General features: G+C 38.3%; 1 protein-coding gene across 1 annotated transcript in view; it reads left to right on the top strand.

The window, feature by feature from the left end:
- EML4 (echinoderm microtubule associated protein like 4) overlaps positions 1-23700 on the top strand; it is a gene marked incomplete at both ends in the record, with an annotated part of 60857 nt that extends 37157 nt beyond the window's left edge. The window contains 12 exons of the mRNA XM_010161076.1: positions 3612-3761; positions 5259-5328; positions 6671-6781; positions 9078-9173; positions 11737-11871; positions 12190-12325; positions 14141-14292; positions 15842-15967; positions 16085-16216; positions 16837-16904; positions 22339-22427; positions 23603-23700. Coding sequence (XP_010159378.1) covers positions 3612-3761; positions 5259-5328; positions 6671-6781; positions 9078-9173; positions 11737-11871; positions 12190-12325; positions 14141-14292; positions 15842-15967; positions 16085-16216; positions 16837-16904; positions 22339-22427; positions 23603-23700 — 1363 coding nt within the window. The remainder of the gene's footprint in view (positions 1-3611; positions 3762-5258; positions 5329-6670; positions 6782-9077; positions 9174-11736; positions 11872-12189; positions 12326-14140; positions 14293-15841; positions 15968-16084; positions 16217-16836; positions 16905-22338; positions 22428-23602) is intronic.
- Positions 23701-25603: the final 1903 nt, after the last annotated feature.

Here is a 25603-nt window from a genome sequence, read left to right as displayed (position 1 = left end):
CCTGCTGAGGGCTAATTAAAGTGAATAAATCTAGTCTAAACAGACGGTCCATATGTTTTTGGAATCTGTTTAAGGAAATGTCATCCTAAATCAGACCAGTATATTTATGAGTGTAGGGTATCTTTTGGATACATTGGTAAAGGGAACAATGAGGAAAAGGCAGTAAAATTTATGAGGGCTTAATATTGGTCTCTATGAAGTTGCACAAAATTTCTCTTCAGTTTTGGAGACAGGAAGGTAGAGCAGCAGCACGTTTTGTGCCTCATGCATGTGCTTAGCAAGGGGAAGAAATCTGCAAGCCAGCCGTAACTTCCAAATACGATGGCAAACTGAAGCTTGTACACCTTATTAAAAAGGCATGAGGACAGTGATCCACAGAGTATTTTAGTAATGTCAATATTTTGCAACTGAAAGGTCAGTTGAGTGTTGAATTGTTTAATCTGTAAGTTTTACTTTGAATGCCGCTAATTCTCCTTCCTTCTGGATGATTGTTTATAATTGGGTTTTCCTTCTATATTACTGATTTGGAAGTTGCTGATAGACTAGAACAACTTCAAGTCAAGAACACAGAAGGGTTGTTGGTGTGGGTTTTTTGTTTGGGGTTTTTGTTGGTAGGTTTGGGAGAGGTGCCCCCTTTTTAGATGAACTGTCCCCTGCAGGTATGTTCAACTACTGACACACAGTGCTGTATATTCATCAGAACACACTTGGCTTTTGTTTGCCCTGCAGGTTACTGTCAATTGAAGAAATACTTAAGCTGCTTGGCAAGATAAAGTAGCTCATGGGGAAGTCTGAGCTCTTGACTGGGCCTGTTTCCTGAGTGATTTCATTTAAATGTAATAATTCTGTTTGGGTATTGCTGCTTTTTAGCGCAGTCTTTCCTGCTGCCCTTCAGTACTGATTAAAGCATATGTGGCACTCCTAGTAATAGTGAAATGGGCTTATTTAGCAGCTACAGAGGTCACAGTCAGTGCTGCTGTGTACAGGCAATATACTTTATAGACTCTGTCTCCCAGTGTAGAGTAGCTCAGTTTCTGGAGGGTATTTCTCACTCTGTTTTATATTTTTAGCACTGGTGCTCTTCTAAGAATAATTGAAGTCAGTGATAAATATACTATTAATTCTGGTGTACAGTGGTTCACTTTCCATGAGGTCCATGGCTATTCTTAGCCAATTAAAAACACACAAACAAAAACCCCAAAACTGTTAAACATAACAAAGGTTGTGATAAAACAGTCTTTGTAGGTGGTGAGAAACATTCACAAGATGAAGACCGCTATCTCTGACTTTCCCTGGTTGAAACATCAGTCTCACTGAAAGATTGACATTGAAATTTAGTGGAAATTAAGCATTGAAGTTGTGTCACCCCGGTTTTTGTAGAGAGAGACAGTCAATTATTACATTAACGTATCTGCTGCTTTGTCTGAGTGTTTGGAGAAGGAAGGAACTGCTGTGGAGCAGCAACCCTTCTTGTTTTCTCTCCAGATAATCTGGGATGCAGAATGAAGAATGCAAAAAAAATTCTCCCACAAAACAAGCTGTTCCTTTACAGGCTCCTAAAAAACACACACCTAGCAAATGCACCTACTCTTTTGCACTTTATCATCTGGGCGGGGTAAAAGAAAGGAATGGGTTGAGAAAAGGTAACCATTTTTTCTGCAGCCTTATAAATGCCAGAGCTCAGTGGTGGGTGCCAAGATATTTAGCCTTAGCTCTGCATGGTAGACTTCTGCTGTGGAAAGGTGTGTTTGTGTAAATCATTAATGCTTTTCTAGGATGAATGTTCAGAGATGTCAGTCTTCATAAATCCTTATCAATACACTCCCTATTGTATACAGCAGATTAACAAGATCTGCTGTTCTCCTCTGAGAACAGCTTTCTTCATGCTTTAGGACAGAAAAAATATTTTCATTGGTTTGTAGCCCAATGTTTTTGAAAGTTCAGTGGTCTGCTTGGTTTGGTTTGAGTTTTTATTTATAAAAGGGCATTCTGGAGTTTCTTTTTGTTTCATTGGTGTTTAAAAGAAGAAGAAAGAAGAAAATTGAGTGGGAAAATAAATAGTGATGGACGAGAAAGAGGCATCCGTTTTTTTTTTTCTGCCCTCAGCATTGTGTTGTATCAGCATTTCCCTAGATGACACTTGCTAAGCAAGCCAGTGAATAACCTCGGCTTCAGAGGAGCCACCGTGTTCTTCTATAAAAAGGGGAAGTCAGCAAGACATAAGTGTGTTTTGTTTTCCGTACTCTTAAGAGATTTAATTTACAACTGAATGCAGTGTCCCTCTTTGAACCATTATTTAGTTTAATTTTGCAAGTGTTCCTGTGATACAGCAGTCCTGTGGTTTGATGGGACTGCAAAAGAGGAAAGGTGGTGTGATGGGGAATTTTGGGGGGTTAGGGGTAGCATTGGGAGGAGTATGGTGGTATTTTTGGTAGAAAAGTAGTCCTTTTCCAAGCAGAATAGGCTGTCAGCTTAGATGTCAGTTTAGATACTCCCCAACCTGGACTACAGTACCTGCTTTCATTTGCAAGAAAGGGCCAGCTTCATCCATCCAGCTTTCTGTGTGTGGGTCTCTGACATCCTTTTATTTACCTGATAACTGGGACCTAGAGCTGGAATCCTTTAGCTGAAGTTGCTGAATGTATGTTCGATATTTTCCTTGCTGTTGCAGGTGTATTAGTTGGCAATGAAGTGGTGGGGAGCTCTCTGAAATGCAGGATGTCACAGGAAAGTTACATTTTTGGAGGCTACAGAGCTACTGGTAAAGTCTGAATTTTGATGTTAATTGTACGTAGGTCCCTGGGAACTGAACTGCAGGCAGACAGACACATTAATAGTCTAGATGAAGAAAATTGCACCTGTTTCAAAGAAATAACAAGTTGTAATAACATTTGATCGGTGCTAACCAAGACTGGTTTGCAGTGTGTATAACTTCTGAATGTCATTAGGAGTCATGTGGGTTTCTTACAAAAATCTTCCCTTTTATATATTTTGGGTAGATTCCGATAGAATATTTTTCACTGTGTCAGTTCCTTTTGAGTTTTGTTTGCTTTAAAAATACTCTAAAACGGTCTAAAGAACTATTTCCTGAACTTGGCAGCTGCTGTGCAGAAGCTTGTCTTGTTCTGAAGGGCACTAGGAATTTTCACACGCTTGTTTTAAAAGGCCAAATGGAAGTAATACTCTGGTGCCTGGGGTGCAGATCCACAGCCTTGTTGCTGTAAAAAAATGTTAAGCCAGTACAGCGAGTTCTGCTGTTAGCTAATGAAACTTCACATGGAGGATTTTATAAAATGACAACACTGTATTTGTTTTACTTCAGTGAGCCTTATATATTTTATTTTTAACATCAGTGAACATAAGTTTTTAAGGGATTTGGTTTCCTGAATTCAAATTCTATGTGGTTTGTTTTGGTTTTAATCTGTTACTGTAATTGTGCTATAGTTCTGGAGGAAACACGTAAAGGGCATTTGCTGACATGAGAGCTCCCCAGGAATCCTTTAAGGGAAGAAAAAAAAAAAAAACCACACACCACCACCAACTTGTGAGGTTTTTTTCCTGGTATACAGTGAGTATGAAAACCTTGACTTTAAAAAAAAATATATGCTTAGATATGGGTATCGTGGAAGAGACTGTCGAGCCAATGTTTACCTCCTCCCTACCGGAGAAATTGTATATTTCATAGCATCAGTGGTGGTACTATTTAACTATGAGGAGAGAACTCAGCGGCACTACTTGGGTCATACAGACTGCGTCAAATGGTTAGTAGATAACATTTGCATGTAAGTATGTGTGTAATAATGCAGAAACATATTTTTTTTTTATTCTCTCCTACTGTATATATGAACTCATTAGTGTCATCCTAATTGTAGATATTTTCTTTCATCAGTCCCAGTAGATTTCACTACAATAAACAGTGCACCAATAAACAGTGCTAGAGCAGTCCATGCTACATTAGGGTTTCTTGCTTAAATGTAAACCAATGGTGTATGTAGACAGTCTAAAAGTGCCAGATTAGAGAAGGGATCTTTGTGTAAGTTATTCTAAATAGATGTCCCAGCAATTAAAAATAGCTGTCAGCTTAATTGTTCATCAGTGGAGTATGGCAAAGGTGTAGTCTTAAAGAAGACTTAGAAAACCAGATTGAAAACTGAGCAATAATTTTCTCATTTTTTAGTAGATGCCCCATCCAAGTATTAAGACTGTCCGAGAAATCAGAAGGATGTTTGCAAAACAAAACAGAGAGAAGCAGGGAAATGGAAGCCAACGTTGTGGGTGCAAAGGCAGTTGCTAACTTCACAATGTTAGTCTGAAGCGTAATGCGTATAATGCGGTGGTGAACATCAGCTCCCTACTGTAGCTGCATGGAGGAGAGTTGTCATCTAAACCTCTTCTCTCCTGACTGTGCTTTGATAACTAATTGCTTCCTGGAGGAGGAATGCTGTTAGTCTTGTCTACTTGACTTTCATTCAAATAAAAAAAACTAGACTGAAATTTAAATGTTTTTGGTGTCTATCACTGACCTCTTCAGGCTTCCCCTTGGTTCCCCCTTTCCTGTTTCAATGGCTTTGTTCACCTTCGTAATTTTACAGAGAAAGCAAGTAAGAACAATGCTCAAAAAAATCATTAGGATGTGTACTCTGAAATTGCACTATCTGTTTTTCACATAAAATCCAAAGCAAGATGTGCTAAGCAAAAGCAGGTTTTTACTTACTCTAGTAGTGCACAACACTGGAGATTTCATTAGTACAGTTACATCAGTAACTCATTTTAAGTGGTGTGAAACCCTGATTCCTGGGTACACAAGCCCTCAGCCAACTTTTCAGCTGTTGTGGTGGGGTTTCCCCCCCCCCCATTCCCCATGCTATCAGTAGGTTTAGGCATAAAATATGCTATAGTTTTTCTAAATATGGCACATAACTACGTGTAGGAAGCTCATCATATGACCATGTATATTTTGTTACAGTGGACTCCTGATATAGTGCAGTCCTTAGATTTGTCAGAGCATGTGGAGGTGGCTTTTCTGGCTCTCCGGGTTTTGTGGCAGCAGCCATTGGAAGAGCCTGGTCAACACATCAGTACAGTGTGTAATGAAATAGTCTGATGAAAAACATTCAAGCTGTCTCATTAAAAGTGGGATCTATGATCATAAGTGTCTTCACAGGCTTCTGTTGAGAAAGAAAAAAAAAATACAAAAAAACCTCTCAGTTTTGAAGACCTGTGACAGCAAAAGCAAGTCATATTTCTGTCTGTCTTAGTCTTGCAGTTCATCCAGACAAAATTAGAATTGCAACAGGACAGTTAGCTGGAGTGGATAAAGATGGAAGGGTAAGTAATAGAGCTGTTGAGCAGTAGTATCTTGTTTTGAAAATCAGGAAAAAGTGTTTTGGACTTTTTAAATCTCATCATCACCTTCTATTTGCAGTTTATTTTATACACTGCAATTACTGAGATATTTTGTTGTTTCTAAGGCAACAGTGTTTATCTCTAGCAAAAGGCAGCAACAACTAAGCACTCAGCCATACATCAAAAAGAGCAGAAGCTCATAAAGCCCTTTATCTGTGACATAGGAAACTCAAATTTTAATTCTGCAAGCGAATGTGAAGCTTGTAATTGATTCATAAGGCCAGATAATTTCTGTCACATTTCTTTCAATGTCTTATCCCGGAGGAGTGGGTCAGTGTACTCTTAAGGCTTCATGGAAGAGGAAACCAACTTTGAGAACTCGTGGAAGGTGTTTCAAGCTTTCCTACAAACATGCTCTTTTGAGAACAAGTGCATTTAAATGCTCTTGTCCCTGGCAGTTGGCGAACTCTGTCAGAATTTGAATAATTTGAGTATCTTTGTGAAGTTATAGACAGAGGGGAAAACATAAAGACAGATACTGTGAGATGTAGAAGCACATTAAATATAACCCTTATTCACATGTTCAATGTAATTTCTTAGATTTTTTTAAGAAATTGTTGTGGGTTTTTTAATATAGATACTGTTATGATTTCCACTGAATGTTTGTTGAATTTCTTGTTAGTGCTGTTTGGTTTGTTTTTCCATCAGTGGGATGATTTATTGTCACTTTATATGGTTAATGCTGTCCTTAAGCCAACTGAATTCCCACCCTATTTGTGATTGTTTCACATTTGTGAAGCTAAGCTCAAGTATGGAGATTTTCATTGAGTGGTTGGTGGTGGTTAGGGGGCTCAGTGCACCAGCATTTTTGGGGTTGGGGTTGTGTTTTGTTGTTTTTGGTTTGGGTTTTTTTTCCTGGCCTCCTATTTTATATATAAAAAAGGAGGTTTGATCATTATTTTAAGTTGTTGCATAACATTGCAGAGTCTGGGGTCTGAAATGCAAGATGACTCTTCTGTTATTTGTTCAACAACTTAAATTGGGCAGAGATTTATTTTCACAACTATTAAATGCCACTGTAATTAATTTCTTGCCTCAACGGCAGTACTGTCATGCTCATAGCCAAGACACAGGGAGCAAGATTGTCTTGGCTCTCACCTTTTGAGCATCAAGATCCTGTCCAGCGGCATCGTTGGCACAGGTCATCCTGCATTTCGGTCTGCAGTTTGTAGTTCAGGTAGCATCTGCTTAACAAAACTTGATAACGTGCATGCAATGCTTTCACTGTTGGTGATGCCGTTTGTCCCGTTGCTTTTTCACGCAGCCCCTGCAGCCCCATGTTAGAGTATGGGACTCGGTGAGCCTGGTGACACTTCAGGTTATCGGCCTTGGGACTTTTGAACGTGGCGTGGGCTGTTTGGATTTTTCAAAAGCGGTAAGATGGGTATGATTACTTGGTGTGTTAAATAAGTGATCCAGTCCTATGTAAACAGAAAGGAAGTCTCTGGAGATTTTTGTACGTGGCTGTGTAGCTGATCTGTTTGGTATTAAAAGTGTGTCAGGGAAGTTTATGTATACTTTATAAAACCAGCTGACAGTGAGCTAGCTGGAAAAACAGGAAATTGCACATGTAAAATTGCGGTAACAAACTACCACAGTGAATAAATAGCATGCAAGAAAAGCCTTCACTAGAAATTAAAGGCTATACTGGCTTTGGTTTGGTTTGGTTTTGTTTGTGGGGGGCTTGTTTTTCTGTTTGGAGCTTAAGAACAAGTTTGTTAGTGAGGTTCGTTAAGGCAAGTTTTAGTGAGTTCTGACAGAAAGTGTAAATTTTCTGCTTGCACATTTGGAGTAGGTTTTTATTCACCAACAGGAAAAAAAAAAAAGGCAGAAAAAGAAAGCGCACCAAAACTCCACAACGTTATCTTGTGCTATTTTTCCCACAGAAACTTATCAGAAATCAGTAGCAAATGAGGATGTGCTGCTTGGCAGTGATACAGTTCTCATTTCAAAGTTGGCAATGGGTTTCCTTTGTGCAAAATACTGTGTGTGTTTTAATCTTTAGGCTGCCTTTGTATGCTCGCCAAAGCACTGACACGTATCAGGCCTCCTGAAAACGCATGCTGTGATTCTTGCATCCCAGCAAGAATTAATACACATAAAAAATGAAAGATTTGGAAAAAGAATGTCTCTCCTGTATTTTGCTAATAGAGGGAGAGATTAACAGGACAGCTGAAGTGAGCAGGAAGGTCTGGAGATCATCTCACCTTCCACTCGGGGCTGTGGTCCAGCTGGGTTCTGGGTATCTCCAAGGATAGAGACTCAACAGTGCCACTGGGCGACCTGTTGAAAAGAAACGCTTGCACTCCCTTGCTGCAGTTTCACTTCATGTTGAAATGTTTCTAGGTCAGTTATAGCTAGGTTTCAATAAATAAATGGGGGGGTTTAATTTTTTTTTTTTTTACACAGATAGGGAGTAGCATAAATGACGTGGCACAGTGCGAGAGGAATGCTGTCATTCCTATCACTCTAACAAACCAGTAAAACTTTTGAACTCAGTTAACTTTTTTCTTTCAAGACGAACAAATGTATGTTCCATCAATGTAAAAACAAAATTAAAAAAAAAGTAAGGAATTTTTGAGTACTAGAATTTAGTTTTTCTTACTTCTGTTTTGCAGCTAAAATTGGTTTTGATACCTTATTAGAGTCTCATGATTCCTTACTAGACTGAAACAGTGAATGTGCAGTGTTTAGAACTGTGTTTTTACCACATAATTTCATTAACCCATGCAAGAGCTGTGTATGTCTCCAGTGCTGTCTTCAGGGTGTCTTTCCACTTAATAATTGACGTGTATTTGCATATTACTGCTCGTAATAGTATTTAGGAATAAAAATTTCAGCCACCTCTATTTTCATAATTTGTTAGAGAATGCGGTTGAACTGCAAGAATCAACTTTAAAATAAATAAGGCCTCCTCCAAATCTTTCTACACATGTCCTTGAAACAACTGGTTTGTGCAAGTATGTGTTGCTGTGAATAAGTATGTTGTTTCCTAAGATATTCTGTCTGTTTCTTTAATTCCACATAGCCATATTTACCAATTTGTTGTAAAATTGTTCAAACTAAGCCATTTCAGTTATTTAATACTGTAGATATCAGTCTTTCTGCTCTGTAGCTATTATTTTATTCAGAAAGTTGTTGCATTTGCTGCAGTTTTGCAAACTTTGTGATGAAACTGCTGATCCTTAACGCTCCATGAGGAAAAAATGAGATGGGCTTATGAAATTTGATAATGTAAATTTGTGTGTATGTAATGATGACATTTAAGAAAAAAAAAAAATCCCAAAAACCACACAAGTAGAGCCATGTGTCTGTCCTCTGTGACCAGAGGAAAAAAATGTATTTGCAGAATACAGAAAGGGAAAACCTTTTCCTACTGCCATGATTTTGCAAACAAGAAAAAAAAAAAGACAACAAAAACAAACTAAAAGGGAAAGACTTTCAAAGATTTCCTAGAATAGTATTTCAAGCATGGTCATTTTTTTTGTGAGATCATGCAAAAATCTGTGTTAGTCGTCAAGATTAAAAGGGAAATACCAGGTATATCAAGCTTGTAATTAATCTAAAAGGACTTGCTTTATTTATATTCTTACCTTTTTTTTTTTAAAATACTGCTACCCTTGGGGTATGATAGAACTTTATTAGCACTGGTTTTTTTCTTTTTCTTTTAGGATTCTGGTACTCATTTGTGTGTAATTGATGACTCTAATGAGCATATGCTTACTGTATGGGATTGGCAGAGGAAATCAAAAATAGCAGAAATAAAGGTAAATATTGCACAAATTAATATTCTGAAATACAAATCTTTTATTACCATAAATACAACAGTTTGAGACACACATTTGATCTCACTTGGAAACTGCATCTGTGTAATATGACTGTGATGTGTAAGGGCACGAATCAAATATATTCTTAATATGTATATTGAAAAGTTTTTGAACATTGGAGCACTTCTAATTACATTTTACTCATTCCTACAAGCCAGGCCAAATAAAGCATTTCTCTAATATTTTCCTAATTTAAAAAAAAAATAATCCTGGGAACTTTAAGAAACTGAAACGATGATTCAGTCTGTAGTTGTTTAAAAAAAAATACTTTTAGACATTCCTTATTTTTGTATTTGTCTGAATCAAGTTCCAGGCACTGATTCTTTGGTTCATGTATTTCTTCTCATTTGAAGTCTCTTAGTACTTTTGTAGATTGCAATCTTGTCTGCTTTCCTGTTTCTTTTGTAACCTTCTACATTGCTGATCAATGGGAAGTGTTCAGAGGTGTTATAACTGAGGTGTTTATAACCATAGAATCATCATAGAATGGTTTGGGTTGGAAGGGACCTTACAGACCATCTAGTTCCAACCCCCCTGCCATGGGCAGGGACACCTTCCACTAGACCAGGTTGCTCAAAGCCTCATCCAGCCTGGCCTTGAACACTCCCAGGGATGGGGCATCCACAGCTTCTCTGGGCAACCTGTTCCAGTGCCTCACCACCCTTTCCAGGAAGAATTTCTTTCTGATATCTAATCTAAATCTCCCCACTTTCAATTTAAACCCGTTACCCCTTGTCCTGTCCCTACAGGCCCTTGTAAAAAGTCCCCCCCAGCACCCTTGTAGCCCCTTCAGGTACTGGAAGGGGCTGTAAGGTCTCCCCGGAGCCTTCTCTTCTCCAGGCTGAACAAGCCCAACTCTCTCAGCCTGTCGATGTGTTATGCTCAGTGTTCCTATTAAGTTGATTCCACTGGAAACCCCCAATCCAATAATAATTTGCTGTTGAAGTCCATGTTTTGAGACATCTTGCTTTGCATTATACAGTATCAAGCGAGGAGATATTACATGGATGTGGAATTTTTTTTCCCACTTTTTTAAAATCATGAGTCAGCAAGTGGCATACATGCTTGTAGAGTATGTCCATATGACTATAGACTTGCAATTTCAGATAACAAAATGAGGTTCGTTTGACCCGCTTTCTTTAAATTTTGTTAACCTTGACCAATATTAATTCTATTTTGTACATTTTAATATAATTCTATGTCAGTATTTTCATTTCCTTGCTAATGTTTAATGTAAAGCTATTTGTCATATGCCCTGTATTTCCTATTTTATTGACAGTATGTTTTGACTCTTCACTCTCCAGGGAGTTCCTTGGTGTTTTAGAATTGGATAAAAACGATTTGGCAGGGACTGCTTGCCCTTCAGTACTTATTCATGTTTAGGACTTGATCTTGCAGATCTTGCACCTTCCACAATAGGTGGTGGGAGCAAAGTTTTGTCCCTTGAGCTGGAGTGCAGACCAGAAGCCTTTTCTCAGCTGAACCTGATTAAATTTTTCAGTCCTTAGTTTCCATCTGATTTGTGGACATAGCAGATCTGCTCAGGTGGAGGAAAGTGTGTGTGAAAAGAGTAATTCAATAAATATGGCCATCAACAATAAAAACGAAACTTAAGAAGGTGGTTTTCCTTAAAGGAACCAAAAATGCTGAAGTGGGAAAGGGTACTCCCACAGCTGCTGATTCAGCAGAACTTTTAAGTATACTCCTTTAAAGCATGGGCTTATATTGGATACAAGTAAATGCATTGATACACTGATTTAAGTGTTTCTAGAGTCATCCAGCAGATTGTGTTCAGGCAGTTTGGTTGAATATACATTAGAAGTTGGATAAATGGCCAGTCAGTTTGTTAGGTTTGTAGAATCTATTGATAACAGATGAAATAGTCACGGAGGTGTTAGTAATTCAGTAACAGTATATGCAGCTGGTATAACCACCAAGGTGGGACCCTATGTTTCAGAGGGTTTGAGTTAGGCCGGCTTCTTTTTTTCTTCTTTGTGTGGAAGAAAGGAAAGGAAGAAAGAACCCAAAGGGGTCGTTACAGAATTTCAGAAAGAGAATGATGGATATCGTCCTACTATGTTACTATTCTCTCACAGCTGTCACTGTCACAGCTTTTTTTATCCAGAACAGCAAATGACTCTGTGCAAAAATGAAGCAGGGATTTCAAACCAAAAAAGTCTTCTATACATCATTCACTTCCCATGTTAGAAGTGTTAGGTATTCCAGTGGGCAGAAGCTTTTGTGATTTAAAAAGTGAATGTAAACCCCTGATTTTTATGAGTGTAAAATACTTTAGTATAAGAGGTCTTTATAAATCAATCAAATACAACAATATCTGCAGTCATTCAGACAGTTGATTTAGCACGGAACACTTACAGATTCTTTCAAGCATACCATGAGCTGTCTAGTTCCTCATATCTCTGTTCTGAAACTGGGGATTTTCCATGTGTTTCTAGCAGTTAATGTCCCATCTGAATAAATATTATTTCTGTTACTATTTCAGACTACAAATGAAGTTGTTCTTGCTGTAGAATTCCATCCAACTGATGCAAATACCATAATAACATGTGGCAAATCTCATATATTTTTCTGGACCTGGAGTGGCAATTCATTATCAAGGAAGCAAGGGATATTTGGGGTAAGAATGTCTTGATATCAGGTCAGTTTTAAAGCAATGGTATGATCTGCTCACACTTTCTATAGACTTACTCAATGTAACCATGTGCTGTTTGAGTTTGTTTGAATGTGAATGTAAACCCCTGATTTTTATGAGTGTAAAATACTTTAGTATAAGAGGTCTTTATAAATCAATCAAATACAACAAACAAAACAAAAAAACCCAAAAAACCATTAAATTCTGCTTCCGTGTATGCAGGGTGTTTGGGTGTCAGTACGTTATACTAATTACGTAAAGAGTACAAACAATTATCCCTTCCTTTTGCTTATTTTGTTTCAGAAATATGAAAAACCCAAATTTGTTCAGTGTTTGGCTTTTTTGGGAAATGGTGATGTGCTCACTGGAGACTCAGGTGGGATAATACTTATATGGGGCAAAACTACTGTAGAATCTACTCCAGGAAAAGGACCTAAAGGTAAGATACATTCACAGATAATCACATATTTTAGGTAGTCTGTAGAAGACAAACGTAGAGGTGTGTATTAGAAAAGGAATAGGGAAACAGGCCTGACTAAGGGTGTAAACTCCCTATTATAAACAGGTGGTACTAAACTCCTTCAAGTCTCATTAATTTGCTGAAAATAGCAATCTAGGGTTTCTCCATAATTAATGAGACTGTGCCCGAATTGAATGAACACTACTTCATCTAAATGTTTTGCATTTAAAATACGTGCAGCTAATCAGGTTTCCTTTCATCCTGTGATTTGAAAAAAGGCTGTAGGATCAGTTTGAGGATTCTGCAGGCTGACTTTGGCTCTTAAAGCTTATGTTGTACCATGGTTAGTCTCAGAGGAATACCATTAAGTGTTGAAGCTGATGTTAATAGGACTTATGTGTGAAGGAAAAATATAAAGTCTGGTTGTACCAGTTACGCAAATAACAGTATCTGGTTTAGCAGATACTCAAGTCTTGGCTGTAGAATATACTTTAAAACCCATCTTATTTGAAGTTTGGGTTAAACTTATTCTTTAGGGCAAAGCTTTTGTGAAAAAGAAAGGAAAATGATTTGTTACCCAACATATGCAGACCTGGCACGGTTGAGCCCTAAGGTAACTTATAAATTCAGGGATAATTTATTTTGCTTGGCAGCTATTTCAAACACTCTGGTTTAAATTGGTATGCCAGGAAAACATTCATGTAAAAAGTAAATTTTTAACAGTAAGTCTGTTTTTGTAGGTAAATCTTTCTTGTCTTTCAAGCTAACTGCAATGGAAAAGTAATTGAACAAATTATCTGATGTTTAATTTTGAAGTTCTTGTGCAAAAATAACCTTTTCCCACTATAATCTTGAAAGATATTGAATAGAATATTTATTTACATTGGCTTAATTAAATACGGGATCTTTTTAGTTGGTTTATCACATTAGATTGGTCACAAGGCTTGTTCTCAAACTCTTTTCTCAGTGCGAGAGCCTGCTGACTTGAACTGACTTGAGCCGTAGGCAGTCATCAACGTTCAGATGGTATTTATTTGGGTGGTGTTTTAGGCTTTTTCTGTGATTTCTATTTGAAAATATGCAAGTCTGAAAGCACCAGAATCTTACTTTTTTTCCCAAATATAATTTCCTGTAGCAGTTCTTTTGAAATGAAGACCCAATTATGATGCAAAAGGCTTCCTTTGCTACCTTTGCAGTTTAATTTTCTCATCTCTTTCATTCTTCCTAATGTTTTACTTTGGGAAGACTGCTATATGCCAAATGCTGGTTATACTATTTTTAAGTAAGGCAACATCCAGCATTAGATATTAGGTTCATGCATCCTGGAAACTTGGCTATAAATAATTTGCTTTTTAATCCCATAAGACTATAGACAAGAACTCTTTGAGTTTGTTTTAATAAAATAACTTTAAATATTTTTCTAATAATGACTTGCTAAATATTTACTGACTCTAAAGAACAGTTACTCTTGCATCTGGAAAAACTGTTCACTTGGATAGCAGAGAAATTAAAAGATTTTGGAAATAGTTGTTCTTGTCTTCACAAGTTGTAGGATAGTCAATCTCAAAAATGTTTCTATTCAGAAATTCAGGCCCTTTAGTTTTTTCTTTTTATCCTGTAAGAAAACACTACCACCTTGTGTTTGCAATACTGATGCAATGCTAATAACCTGACAGTACAAATGTAATTATTTATTACACACTGTTACTTAAATCTTCTGTCAAAAGGCACAGCTTCTTGTAAACCTCATGTGAAAAAATTAGTAGTGTCTTTTTTTTTTTTTGGTGCATGTAGGAGTATATCAGATAAGCAGACAAATCAAAGCTCACGATGGCAGTGTGTTCACACTCTGTCAAATGAGAAATGGGATGCTGCTAACTGGAGGTGGGAAAGACCGGAAGATCATCCTGTGGGATCATGATTTGAATCCTGAAAGGGAAATTGAGGTAAGAAAGCAGGAGTGACAAGGAAATTTTCCTCGAGTAAGGTATTGACTAGCAAGACAGATCCCACCCTGCCCTTTGGACAAGGAGTTGTTAGGATGACAGAATATCTTCCGGTTTCTGTCTTTTTAAGTGGATGGTGGTGTTTATGATAGTGTTTCAATTTCCAGTCTATAAATGAGCCTACCCGAGGCTTCGATTCGGTTCTGTTTAAGTGAACAAAAATGGTCAGGTTTTAATTTCCTCCAAGCCCTCCCTTAGATTCTTTCATTTGTCCTTTTTTTGAGGATAGTCTGTATCACCTGTGTTTTGGTTAAGTTTGCCTGTCTGGAGAAATGTATTACTAGGAATTTAGAGAATTTTTGATGCAAGACAAACAATAGGTAACATACATATGGGTACTCTGTAAGAATGCGAGAGCTGTGTTGAGGAACTTCTTTTGATTTCAACCTAAGCCAGGTGTTTAGTGAACATATATGTCTGTGTGGTTTGGCTGTATGGCAGTGCCAGGTAAATGGGGATGAACTGGAAAAAATTCTGTTATGGATTTTAAAATACTTTTTTTTTTTTTTTAAACAATAAGATGACCTCTTGAAATAACGTGTTCTTCTTCAATGGTTGTTCTGGTATTGGTTCACACCACTTACCTCGTATCCATTTATAGCAGCATTTTTTCCTTAACATATATAGTTAGTTCGAGCTAGAGTTTGTTATTACCTTGAATCCAATACTGACCTTTTAGAAAGCATGCCTGAGAGTAAGTAAACATTGACTATCATATCAACTCTTAGACCTGAGTAACATTCTCTATGCATATCCCTGCCTCTGTTTTCCTTTTGTTAATAATGTTATGTTAAAACTATTTTTTTTAAATGTAAACACTGCCAGAACCCTGACACACAACTTTCTGAATGTCTGTATGGATTTTCTGTCTTCTGGGGCTGATAATAAAGTTAGTGTATTTTCTACAGATAAATCATTTAGAAACCCAAATACACACAGTAAAATAAAGCAGTGTAGTAGAATCCAAGCAGGCAATAAACTTTGTAGTCATTGCTAACATAAGGCATATGAACATTTACTTAAGATTAAGCATGAAGCACTAAGAATCAGGAAGGTCAGGAAGCATTTACTCTGTGCTACAAGATTTGGGGTGTTTTTTCTTATTTTTCATGATGTCTTTTGAAAAGTGAACAGTAACTCTGTATTATTAATACCCTTATATGATGAGATGTAAGGATGTGGAACGCATTTATTGAGTGCGTTTGACACTTAAAAACACATGGACCTTAATTTGTATTTTTTTTTTTTTTACTCAGAACGTTGGCAATGGCATAATTGTGATTGTTTTGGAGTGAGATCCTCATGTATATGCCTGTACTGAACAAATAGATGGGTTTCAGGTCGAGTCCTTGTCTAATGTATACATGATTAGATTATTTTTACTGAAAGAACTGCAGTTCTGATATGTCTTTGTGCACTGTTTGTGGGCTTCAGAAATAAGTCCATGTTAAGATGCGTGGTGTGGCTTTACAAATGTTTCTTTTCCTAGGTTCCTGACCAGTATGGAACAATCAGAGCAGTGGCGGAAGGAAAAGCAGATCAGTTTTTAGTGGGTACTTCACGAAACTTTGTTTTGCGGGGAACATTTAATGATGGTTTTCTAGTAGAGGTACAGGTGAGCACTTTTTTTTTTTTTTTTTTAACCCCAAACCATAAAGGGTTTCCCAGCTGATGTGTTATTTTAAGGGTCTTTATTTTATTCATTGTTAAATCATGTGCATTTTCTTTCCAGGGACATACGGATGAACTCTGGGGACTGGCATCCCATCCTTTCAAAGACTTATTTTTAACATGTGCTCAAGATAGGCAAGTCTGTATGTGGAACTCTGTGGACCACACACTGGAATGGACCAGACTGTTAGATGTACGTCAGCCCTTCAACATTACATGTGAAGTTCAAAAACAGGAAAAAAGCATTAATTTTCTGAAGCATCCTTGTCCCGTGTGGTTGCAAGAGAAGCAAATATCCTGTAGTTACATCATTAAAAAAAGCTGTGTGGAAGCTTTGATAAAACTTAACCAGGCTTTTCACACATGGTATAGCCTGTAATCTGGTTACCATCGTCTGATGCCATTCTAACAATCCAAGTGAAATACAACTCAACGTCCTTTGCTCTTGGTAGAGTTTAACTTTCATTCCAATTATTCAAACAATTTGAAGACGGTATCATACAAATGTGCAAGATTCAGCTTTAGAAGGCCTTACTTACTGTCATATTTATGTTTTGGCTAATTCTGTCCTAATGTCCAACCAAAAATACCTCTTTTTCAGAGAAATTTAGACTTTTTATTTGCAAAAAGGTTGTCATCTCTGTCATTGATACATTAAAAGAAAATCAACCTGAGAATTGTAAGCATGCTCCTAACTAATTAGTTTTTCACTGTATCCGTTCACCTCAGGCTTTTAGAGCAGCTTTGATACAAGAAGTGTTTGACCGTAAGGAAGTGTGGGTGGGTGAATGACATGTTTGCCTCTTCTTTCAGGAACCGGGACACTGTGCTGACTTCCATCCCAGTGGAGCAGTGGTTGCAATAGGAACGCACTCGGGCAGGTAAACGCCTTTTGACTGAATTGTGAAAGTTTAAAGGAGGTAATTTCATACTAGACATCTTATATATTGGAATTCATACATAATTTGATTTTTATTCATTTTGCTTGAGGTGAAGAAGCCTAAAATCTTGGGGGAAGAGGCCAGACCTTTCTTAGGTGGGTTAGATCAAGACAGAAGAATTATTTGACAGTTCTTAGGCTGGTTTGTTTTTTTAACTACTCTTTCATGAAAGCCCAGGTGTTGATCTTTTCTTTTTTTTTTTAATATTTTTTGTGGTGGTTTCCATGAACTTATTGGCTTTACCAAGTATCATATATTTTAAAAATCTCTGTGTAACATTTGTTTATAAGACACATACAGTGCAGGTCTTTCTCCTTCCAGAATCAAACACACTTGCAATCTTCTAAACTGACATGGAATAGCAAGGGAACAGGCTAGTATTTTGAATTTGTGTAAGACAGAGCTCAGCATGGCACACTGCTGAACAAAGTGCTGTTGAGCTGTTCACATTCTTTCTTAAAATGGTTGCTTATTTGAAAGCTATCAAAACATAAGCCAAATCTTTTAACTCAGGCTTCTTTCAGTGGTGTTTTCAATTCATATCCAAACTCTGGCTTTGTATTATCTCCCAAGAAAGGAATCCCTTGCAATGGATTTTTAGCAAGTAACAAAATTAAAATGGGATATTCATAGCATTAGAAATGTGAGAGGAGCAGACAGTAAATTTACTGGCATTTTTATTCTGTTTCTCAGTTCTACTTCATGTTTGACAACTCGACGATAAAATAATGCTTAGTGCATGTAAGAAAATCAAGGGAGAGGGGTGTAATTTGCCTCCCATAATGTTTTTGGGGTTTTTTTTCATGACTAATACCCATTTAAAGTTTGGTTTTAAGAACTGCTGAACATGAACACCACTCCTTAACTTTCCTGGAAAAACTAAATGTTCAGTAGTTTTTAAGGAGTTTCCTTCTCCAAAATGAAGATCCAGTCTTCACTAAATCCCTTAGGTATAATATCAGGCTAGAAAACATAGTTTACCTTCCTAAGAAAAATCTTGCTGAGCAATTCTTACGTTTGGTTTCCACATTGTAACTTCTATTTTTTCATCTCTTTCTAATTATATCATTAAATTGAACAAGTGTTTCCTCATTAAATAGAGCACAAGATACTGACCTAATAGTACTTGAAACAGAGGAAAGAAAGAAGGAGGTCAGGCTACATTTCTTGAGAGTTATTAGACGTTTTTGAAATTACCTCAGAGCAAAATAAAGGCATGTTGAGCAGCTGAAGCATTCCATCTTGCGCTTGCTTTTGTCTTTTTTTTTTCGTTTTCCTCCCAGAGTTTTTTAATTACTTTTTCAGTTCAGCTCTTTTCAGTTTAAATTCATATTTTTGAATTACTTGAGGCAACTGTTTTATACTGTGTTGGCTACAATTTGTGGATTGGTTTCTTCTTCTTTTTCTCTTTTTTTTTTTTTTTACCCTGTTGTTCTTGGAACTGAGCAGTTCTATTTTGACCATTATATTTTATTGCATTCCGGAATTGCGTGATTCAGTGATCGGTTTGAGATATACAAATGAAACTGAATTGAAATGCGGTCTGGTAAGTGTACAAGGGTATGAGAAATAAATGGAGTTGTGAATCAAGATAAACAGAACAGCTTTAGATTTACTGCCTAACCAGCGGCATCACGCGGTGCTCTCTGTGCCAGATAATCCAGTCCAAGGGAGTTACTTCCCAAGGAATGAGGGCTGCATGATGTATCTTGATTAACATATGAGAAAATAGTCCCAAGCCCTTCAGTTATTTAATAACTAACTTGATTCATAGCTCAAAATGCATAAAGCCAATATTAAATGAGACTAATTTGTTTAGAGTTCAATAGACCTTGAGTGCGTCTGCGTATTGCTCTGGTGCTGCTCTGCTTCCAGTACAGAGCTCAGCAAGACATGGGTAGGGAATGGAGCATTAAGAAAGTTGGGTTTGATGGTTAAAATTGGGACATCTGAAGAAAACTGAATCTTCTAGCTCTCTTTCCATTCTTGTCAGTTGTTCCACAGCGGTACATTTTTATCAGGCCAACTCTTCATGGTTTTGATGTGCTTTTCACATACCGCTTCCCATGAGGATTTTGGTATCGTTTCCCTTTTTGGGCTGACTTCAAATGGGCTGCTCCAGGTTTTGTTAACCACCTCCTTAAATACCTTCTGTGTGCCTGATCATCAAATGTCTGGGATTAAGTTTGGTTTGGAGAACTAATACTTTTTGTGGATCCTGCTGTTTGCTAGAAGTGCACAGCTGAAAAACTAGATAGAGCTGGCAGTCAGAGACCCTACCAGAAAAGTGGGTTTTTCAAGGCACTATGCAGATCCTTTTGCCATGCTGTGGCATTCTTTCAGGGAGGTAGATCTTTCTGTGACTAATTATGTAGAATATTTTGAGTGCTGTGCACTGCAAAAAAAAAAAAAAGACTGATATGATTCTTAGAAAAATACTAACATTATTAAGAAAACTGAAGGCTGGAGGACAAGACCAGCATAAGCCAGAGCCACAAGGAGGTAAATCAGTCAAAAGCGCTATTGAGATTTATACCAGTTCAGCATCTCTTGTGCTGTTATGATGAAGAAGCCTAAATATTCCAGAGAATCAGTCTTGTAAGATGGGTTGGTTTGTTCCTTCTGATTATTGCCTTGCAGGTTCAATTATCGGTATTAACTAATCTTGAGATTTACAAGTGTAAGTGCAAAACTATATTATTACTTTGGAGTAGTTTCCCCGGTGATTTCTTCAGAAAATTCCTGCGTTCACAGATGTGAATTATCAGTAATAAATGTCTGTCATGGATCATAATTTATTTTCCAAAAGAGAACAGTTTAAGGGATTTTGTTTCGAAAAACATTTTTTAGATAGGATATTAGTGTTTTTTTAAAAGCAAAGGAATGGCAAGACAAGAAATGGATGAGCATTTGGAAGATTGAAGAGAGCATGTCTGATGCCAGCTTGTGGAAGCATCAAGAAACAGCTGAACTAGATGTGACCAGTGCATCCTTAATATCAACATTGTTTTCACTGTTTTCTCAGTCAGCTAAGGTTGCTGCTGATAGGTTGCAGCATCAAAGGACCTGCCTAAAGAGCTGGTCCAGGGCCATCATCAAGAGGTATGTCCCTGCCACAGCAGCCTCCCTGCCCTGCCCTGGTCGTGTATTTTGGGACACAGGATGGGGTCAGCCCTCCCCTTGGCTGTGTGGCAGAAGCTCTGTGTAGCACAGTTACCCACGGGTGGGCATGGGAAGGAGGTAGCCATCCACTTTGTGGAAGAAGGCTGCTTTTCGTAGTTACTGTGCTCACAATCCATTTTTATATTCAGACACTGCAATTATGCTATTCAAAACAAGCAAGCAGGCATCATGCTGTGTCGTCTTGCTAGATCAATGGATTTTAAAGTACCTATCTTCTGTTTGCTGTCCCTGCATAAGAGGTGTGTTTCCCACCTGGGCTGCGGCAGTGAGGAACCTCCACCCTGTGCTGGGGTCAGGACAACTCAAGTAAGAATGAGACAGTGGGACATGGGCATTCATCCCAGCTTCTCATGTTGCTTGAAAACCAGACAATTTCAGCTCAGTGGTGCCTCCATGAGTGGTCTTCACACTTCTGTTATTGTCCCATCAGGATGTACTCTTAGAGCAGCTTTGTTGTCATGATGGAGTGATTGTTTTTCTCTCTGTGGGGGCAGAATGGCATAGGTACCCTCTCTCTCCCTCCCTGCCAAAGACTTCTGTGGTTTTGCTTCTCTTTTAAAAAAGAATTCATTTTGGTTTGTTCTTTAGTATCCACACCCCTATCAGGGTTATCAGCCAGGTAACATTTTAGTGAAGCATTTGGCAGGGCTAAAGAGGGACATAGTTTGAACTAAACAGAGCAAAATAAGGACTTGTAACTCCTAATGAGTTCAGAGAATCTGCAAAGCTTCAGTGCGTAGATTGGAAGAAATCAAAAGTCCACTTTCAGCAGAGGAATACAACAGAGAAACTCTGAGCATGGTTTCTACTGATGTCCAGTGCAAACAGATAACCTGTTTTCCACTGGTTCCATATGTCTTGCACACAGAGAATTCAGAATTTCGTGGCATGTTGAGCTGTGGGGGTTTTTTTATCCATGTGTTGTTTAATTTCTTTTATGTGGTTCTCTAAATACAAGCTGTTTTAAGCCAGTGGGACCAGGCCTCTTTCCAGATACCTAGCTGCCGGGCACTAGATCAACACAAGCTGGAATATCATCTCCATCCATAGAAAGCAGCGATGTGCACTGTTCCTGGAGTTTATTTTGGGTTATACGTGTTTGTAATGGAATAAATGGTCCTAGTTCGCTAGGAGAGAATGGGCCTTACTCATTTCCACAGTGTGTGAGCTTGACATTTGCCACTAGTGATGAAAACCTGGCTGTGGTGTGTGCACACAGTATTGAGTTCAGAAGTTCGGAGCAAAGTAAATTCTGAGTACGGCTTTAATGTATTTAGCCATGTTGACATCTTACATTTTCATGATATACATGTGTATATATATTTTTATTAAATTTTCATTGACATTCTTTTGCTAGCGTTCTCTGTATTTAGGAGGTAGGCAGGCACCAGAACCGTTGCCAGACGCTCAGGTTCTGCTGATCTTCCCTCTCTTGCTGTCAGTGGCCATTTCAGCATACAGTCTATTGCGTTTTTGTAAACTTCTCTGAGCTTTTTACATGTGCCTCCTAACTAATACTGCAGGTTAAAAGTTACTGGTAAATAATCAAAAGTTTAATTAATTACCTTAGTTATAAATCATCCAAGCAGGAAATAAGGAAAAAAAAGAAAAAGCTAGGTCATGAACCATCAAATTCCAGTAAATACTTATTCCTTCTCACTTTGATAGAAATATTCATAGAAATGGAAAGGACTGAGGGGAAAATGCAAAATTAGAATATACTTTTGTTTAAAATGGGTATGGAAATGTTTTCCACTCCCTCCTCCTCCTACTTTTTTTCCCTTTGCTGCATACAAATTGAAACATCAGTTTTTATATCACAGCTGTTCTTCAAAATGGGGAACAAGTAGGAGATTAAAATTCAGCTGCAGCCCTAAGGCTTCAGGATGATAAGGTGCAACCATGTTAGCTATCTGGTGGCGTGTTTATCATCCAGTGGACATTTTGGTGATTACTGCAGTGTTCGAAGGAAAGGGGGGGAAAAATTGGGCAGTATTTTGAATCTTCTATATATTCTTCACTGACACTTGTATCGCTTTGTGAACCAGAAAAGCGCTCCATTAAAACCAGATGTTCGCTCTGCTGCCCCTGAGGGGCTAGCATGAGAAGATGAAGGCAGGCAGTGATTATTGCTCCTTTGCTTGCTTTTTTATGTTCAGTGGAAGTGATACTGGAATTTTCCTCTCTCTAGGTGGTTTGTTTTGGATGCGGAAACGAGGGATCTGGTTTCAATACACACTGATGGCAACGAACAGCTCTCAGTGATGCGCTACTCAATAGGTAAGCAGGCTTGTTCAGAACATTTGCTGATGAGATGTCTGTTCTGTTAAATGTTGTTTAACTACTTCCCAGTCACTGGAAAAGATGGAACTTTTAAAAAAATTATTTAAAATGCTTAATGTCTAATGGAATAGTTGCTTACAGATTTGTTTGTGTATGCTAGGTCTTGGAGTTTTGTAACTGCAGACATTACGGTCACATTTCCCAGCCTTTCCTTCACACTGAGCTGTGCTGTTATAACAAATGTTAGCTTTACTCCCAGGAAAATTAAAAGTTCTCAACTACATAGTTGGCAGGTTACCAGAAAAGTCTGACAGAAGCTTAGTATTTCAGTAATATTTTAATATACCTTTTAATTAATTTTCAAGTTCATTAACACAAAACCGAAAAACTAAGCTCAGGTCTATCTGACACTCAGAGCTGTTCATTAACTATTTGCTATGGGATTACACGGAGTCCAAACCGGTATCGAGTCTCCTCTGCAGACCTGAAGTGAGATCATAGGAGGCTGAATCCTCTCTGCTAAAACTGGATGGAAGAACACTCTCGTAAATCTCTTCCCTGTTTGCTCTTGGATAACGTGCCATGTCAGTGGGCAAAACATTCCTCTGCTGCTGTCATGTCTGCCAAGTGCAGCAATTTATTGTAAAGCACCGATATTCATTGACGATGGAGGCATTTGATCGTGATGCAAGGCAGCTCTTGTCCATGTACTTTTATTTCAAATGGGACAGCACAGATTAGAAAAATGCTTCTAATGTTTGAATGCTCCACTTGTTATTTAGACAATATTGTGTTATATAGTACTGATTTGTATGCAATCCCCTGTCCAAGACTAAGCTAACTATAAACACTGTTCTGCATGTTTCATGATACAGAAAATTTAAGCCTGCCTTCTGTGAAGTTTCCAGAAATCCAGTGCAATCTGTGGATTTATACCCTGCTCATTGGACACTTACTTAAAAAAAGCAGGTTAAAGAACTTGCCCAATACCCATACCCACAACGTAAACAGATACTGACTGAAAAACAGAATAATGTAAATAGTTATGTATCCTTAAATACAATTTGTAAGCCATAGTTTAATTGAGCCTATTGTCTTAGTGATAAACCTGAAATCATTCATGTTTGGACAACAAAACATCCTCAATTTATATCAAATACTTTGTGTTGTAGATGGCACCTTACTTGCAGTTGGATCCCATGACAACTTTATTTACCTCTACGTAGTAACAGAAAATGGAAGAAAGTATAGCAGATATGGAAAATGCACTGTAAGTCTTAGAGTAGATATAATCAGCAGTTCTTGCATTTTGATGTTATACATACACTAAGATGTTAAATAGTGGAATTCTCTCTCGGTCACTGCTTTTCTGTTTTTCGTTTTGGTTATGGGTTTTACGGGGTTGTTTTCAGCATTTGATTGATTTTAAACTTGTCTGATGGGTACTGCAACCACTAGTATTAGGTGAACACTTTTGCATCAGATATGATTAATTTCTCAGGCTATTGACTTAGTCTTTGAAATGAGAAATTAGCAGTAAGTTGGAGAAATGCCTTGTACTGCAACTCTTGTGGGAAAATGTTACTTTTGTTTGGGGGTATTTTCCCCGTATTGGTAAGGTATTCCTTGGACCAACAATAACATTAGATGGTAGAATTTCGTTAGAATATGTAATTTTGGAGGTTGCAACTCTGCACTATTTTCAGCTGTAATTGTTAGTACAAAATTTGGAATTGGGAAATACGTTAATAATAAATTTTTGGCACAGGGTAAATAAATGCAGGCGTAGCACAAGTAGTGGCGTTTATATTAGTCCGTACACTTACATGAGGTTGTCCCAGTGCTGAAAAGACATACTTTTTTTTCCTTAAGTGTTTAGTTATTTAACATCCTGGCCTTGTGTGCAGCTATCTCTTTAGCTGAACTGGGAATAGTTACAGAAAGAACATCTGAACCTTAATGGGATTTGCAAATGCTATTGTAAGAATAGGTTCACATTTGACACGTGTAATGTTTCTTTTAAGGAATGCGTCCCCTGCTCAAAACACTTTTCATATGTTTGTCACCAATTGCGTTTCTTTAGTTTTAAATATAAGAGAACTTCTCAAGCTGCTTTGTTAACTTGAGAATGGGAGGTAAGGAGACCATAAGACTAAATTGTGGGAGGATTTTTTTTTTAATTATTATTGTTTCTAAGATTATGTGGTTTTATTAATTTTCTACAACCTTTGATGCAAGAGTTGCGGTGGAAACAGGGAATGAACAGCCCTTCAGTGCCATGTGTAATGTCTTTGAGAGATTTCTACCCATCGTGTGGCTGAGGATGCCCTATGGTACTAGAGCATGGGGGTCCAGAGCAGTCTGAGACCAGCTGCTGCTGTGGTGGGGGGCTGCCAGGGCAGTCAGCAGTGGTGGGTTTGCTCTGTCCCTGTGGTGTGCAGGCTGGTGGGGAGGGTTCAGCGCTGGCATGGGATGCAGCTGGGAGGGAAGGCTGCTGCGTGTGCTGGAAACTCCTCGATGGCAGGGTGGCGGTGCCAGGGTGAGCCAAGGCATACTGCAGTGGTGTCAGGGTTAGCCGATAGGTCCGTAGCCTTCCCGAGCTCAGGCAGTGGGGAAAGGACTGAGCTTACAGGGAGTCAGGCTAGGGGCCCAGTGGGGGCTGGGGGGAACGGCAGCAGACGGCTGTGCCTCAGTACAGCATTTCACCCCATCACTTAAAACCGTAAAAGATAAAATCGCTCAGAGATGGCTAATCTTAACATACGTAATACTTAGCTTGCCATGTACTTCAAGGTCTCTGAGCTCTTTGAAGATGCATGAGAGTGTTTGTTTCTGTATTATGTATCAGGAGAGAGCATATTGTAATTTAAACCAGCATCTGCATGTCTTTCTGTCCCTCTGCCTTGGCAGGAAAGAGGTTTGTAAAACTTGGGATGGGAGAAATGAATACTCAGGCAGAACCATTAAAGCTTCAAAGCAGATTTCTTTTCACCATTTTTTTCATTCTGAGTGACTGTCTGTAGAGGCCAAAATTAGCAACCTGGTTTCTGTCAGGGCTGAGGTCCCCTGACCCTCCTGGCTTGCACAGAAGGCAGCAGCGTTGAGGCCGCCCCGAGCCAACGCTGCTGGTCGGGTTTCACATGCCCCGTGCCTCCCCTCCGCTGCCTGCCAGC

The sequence above is a fragment of the Eurypyga helias genome, unplaced genomic scaffold, assembly GCF_000690775.1.
Source record: "Eurypyga helias isolate BGI_N326 unplaced genomic scaffold, ASM69077v1 scaffold7871, whole genome shotgun sequence".
NCBI classification, from domain to species: domain Eukaryota; kingdom Metazoa; phylum Chordata; class Aves; order Eurypygiformes; family Eurypygidae; genus Eurypyga; species Eurypyga helias.
This window is presented reverse-complemented; position numbering and strand designations above follow the sequence as displayed.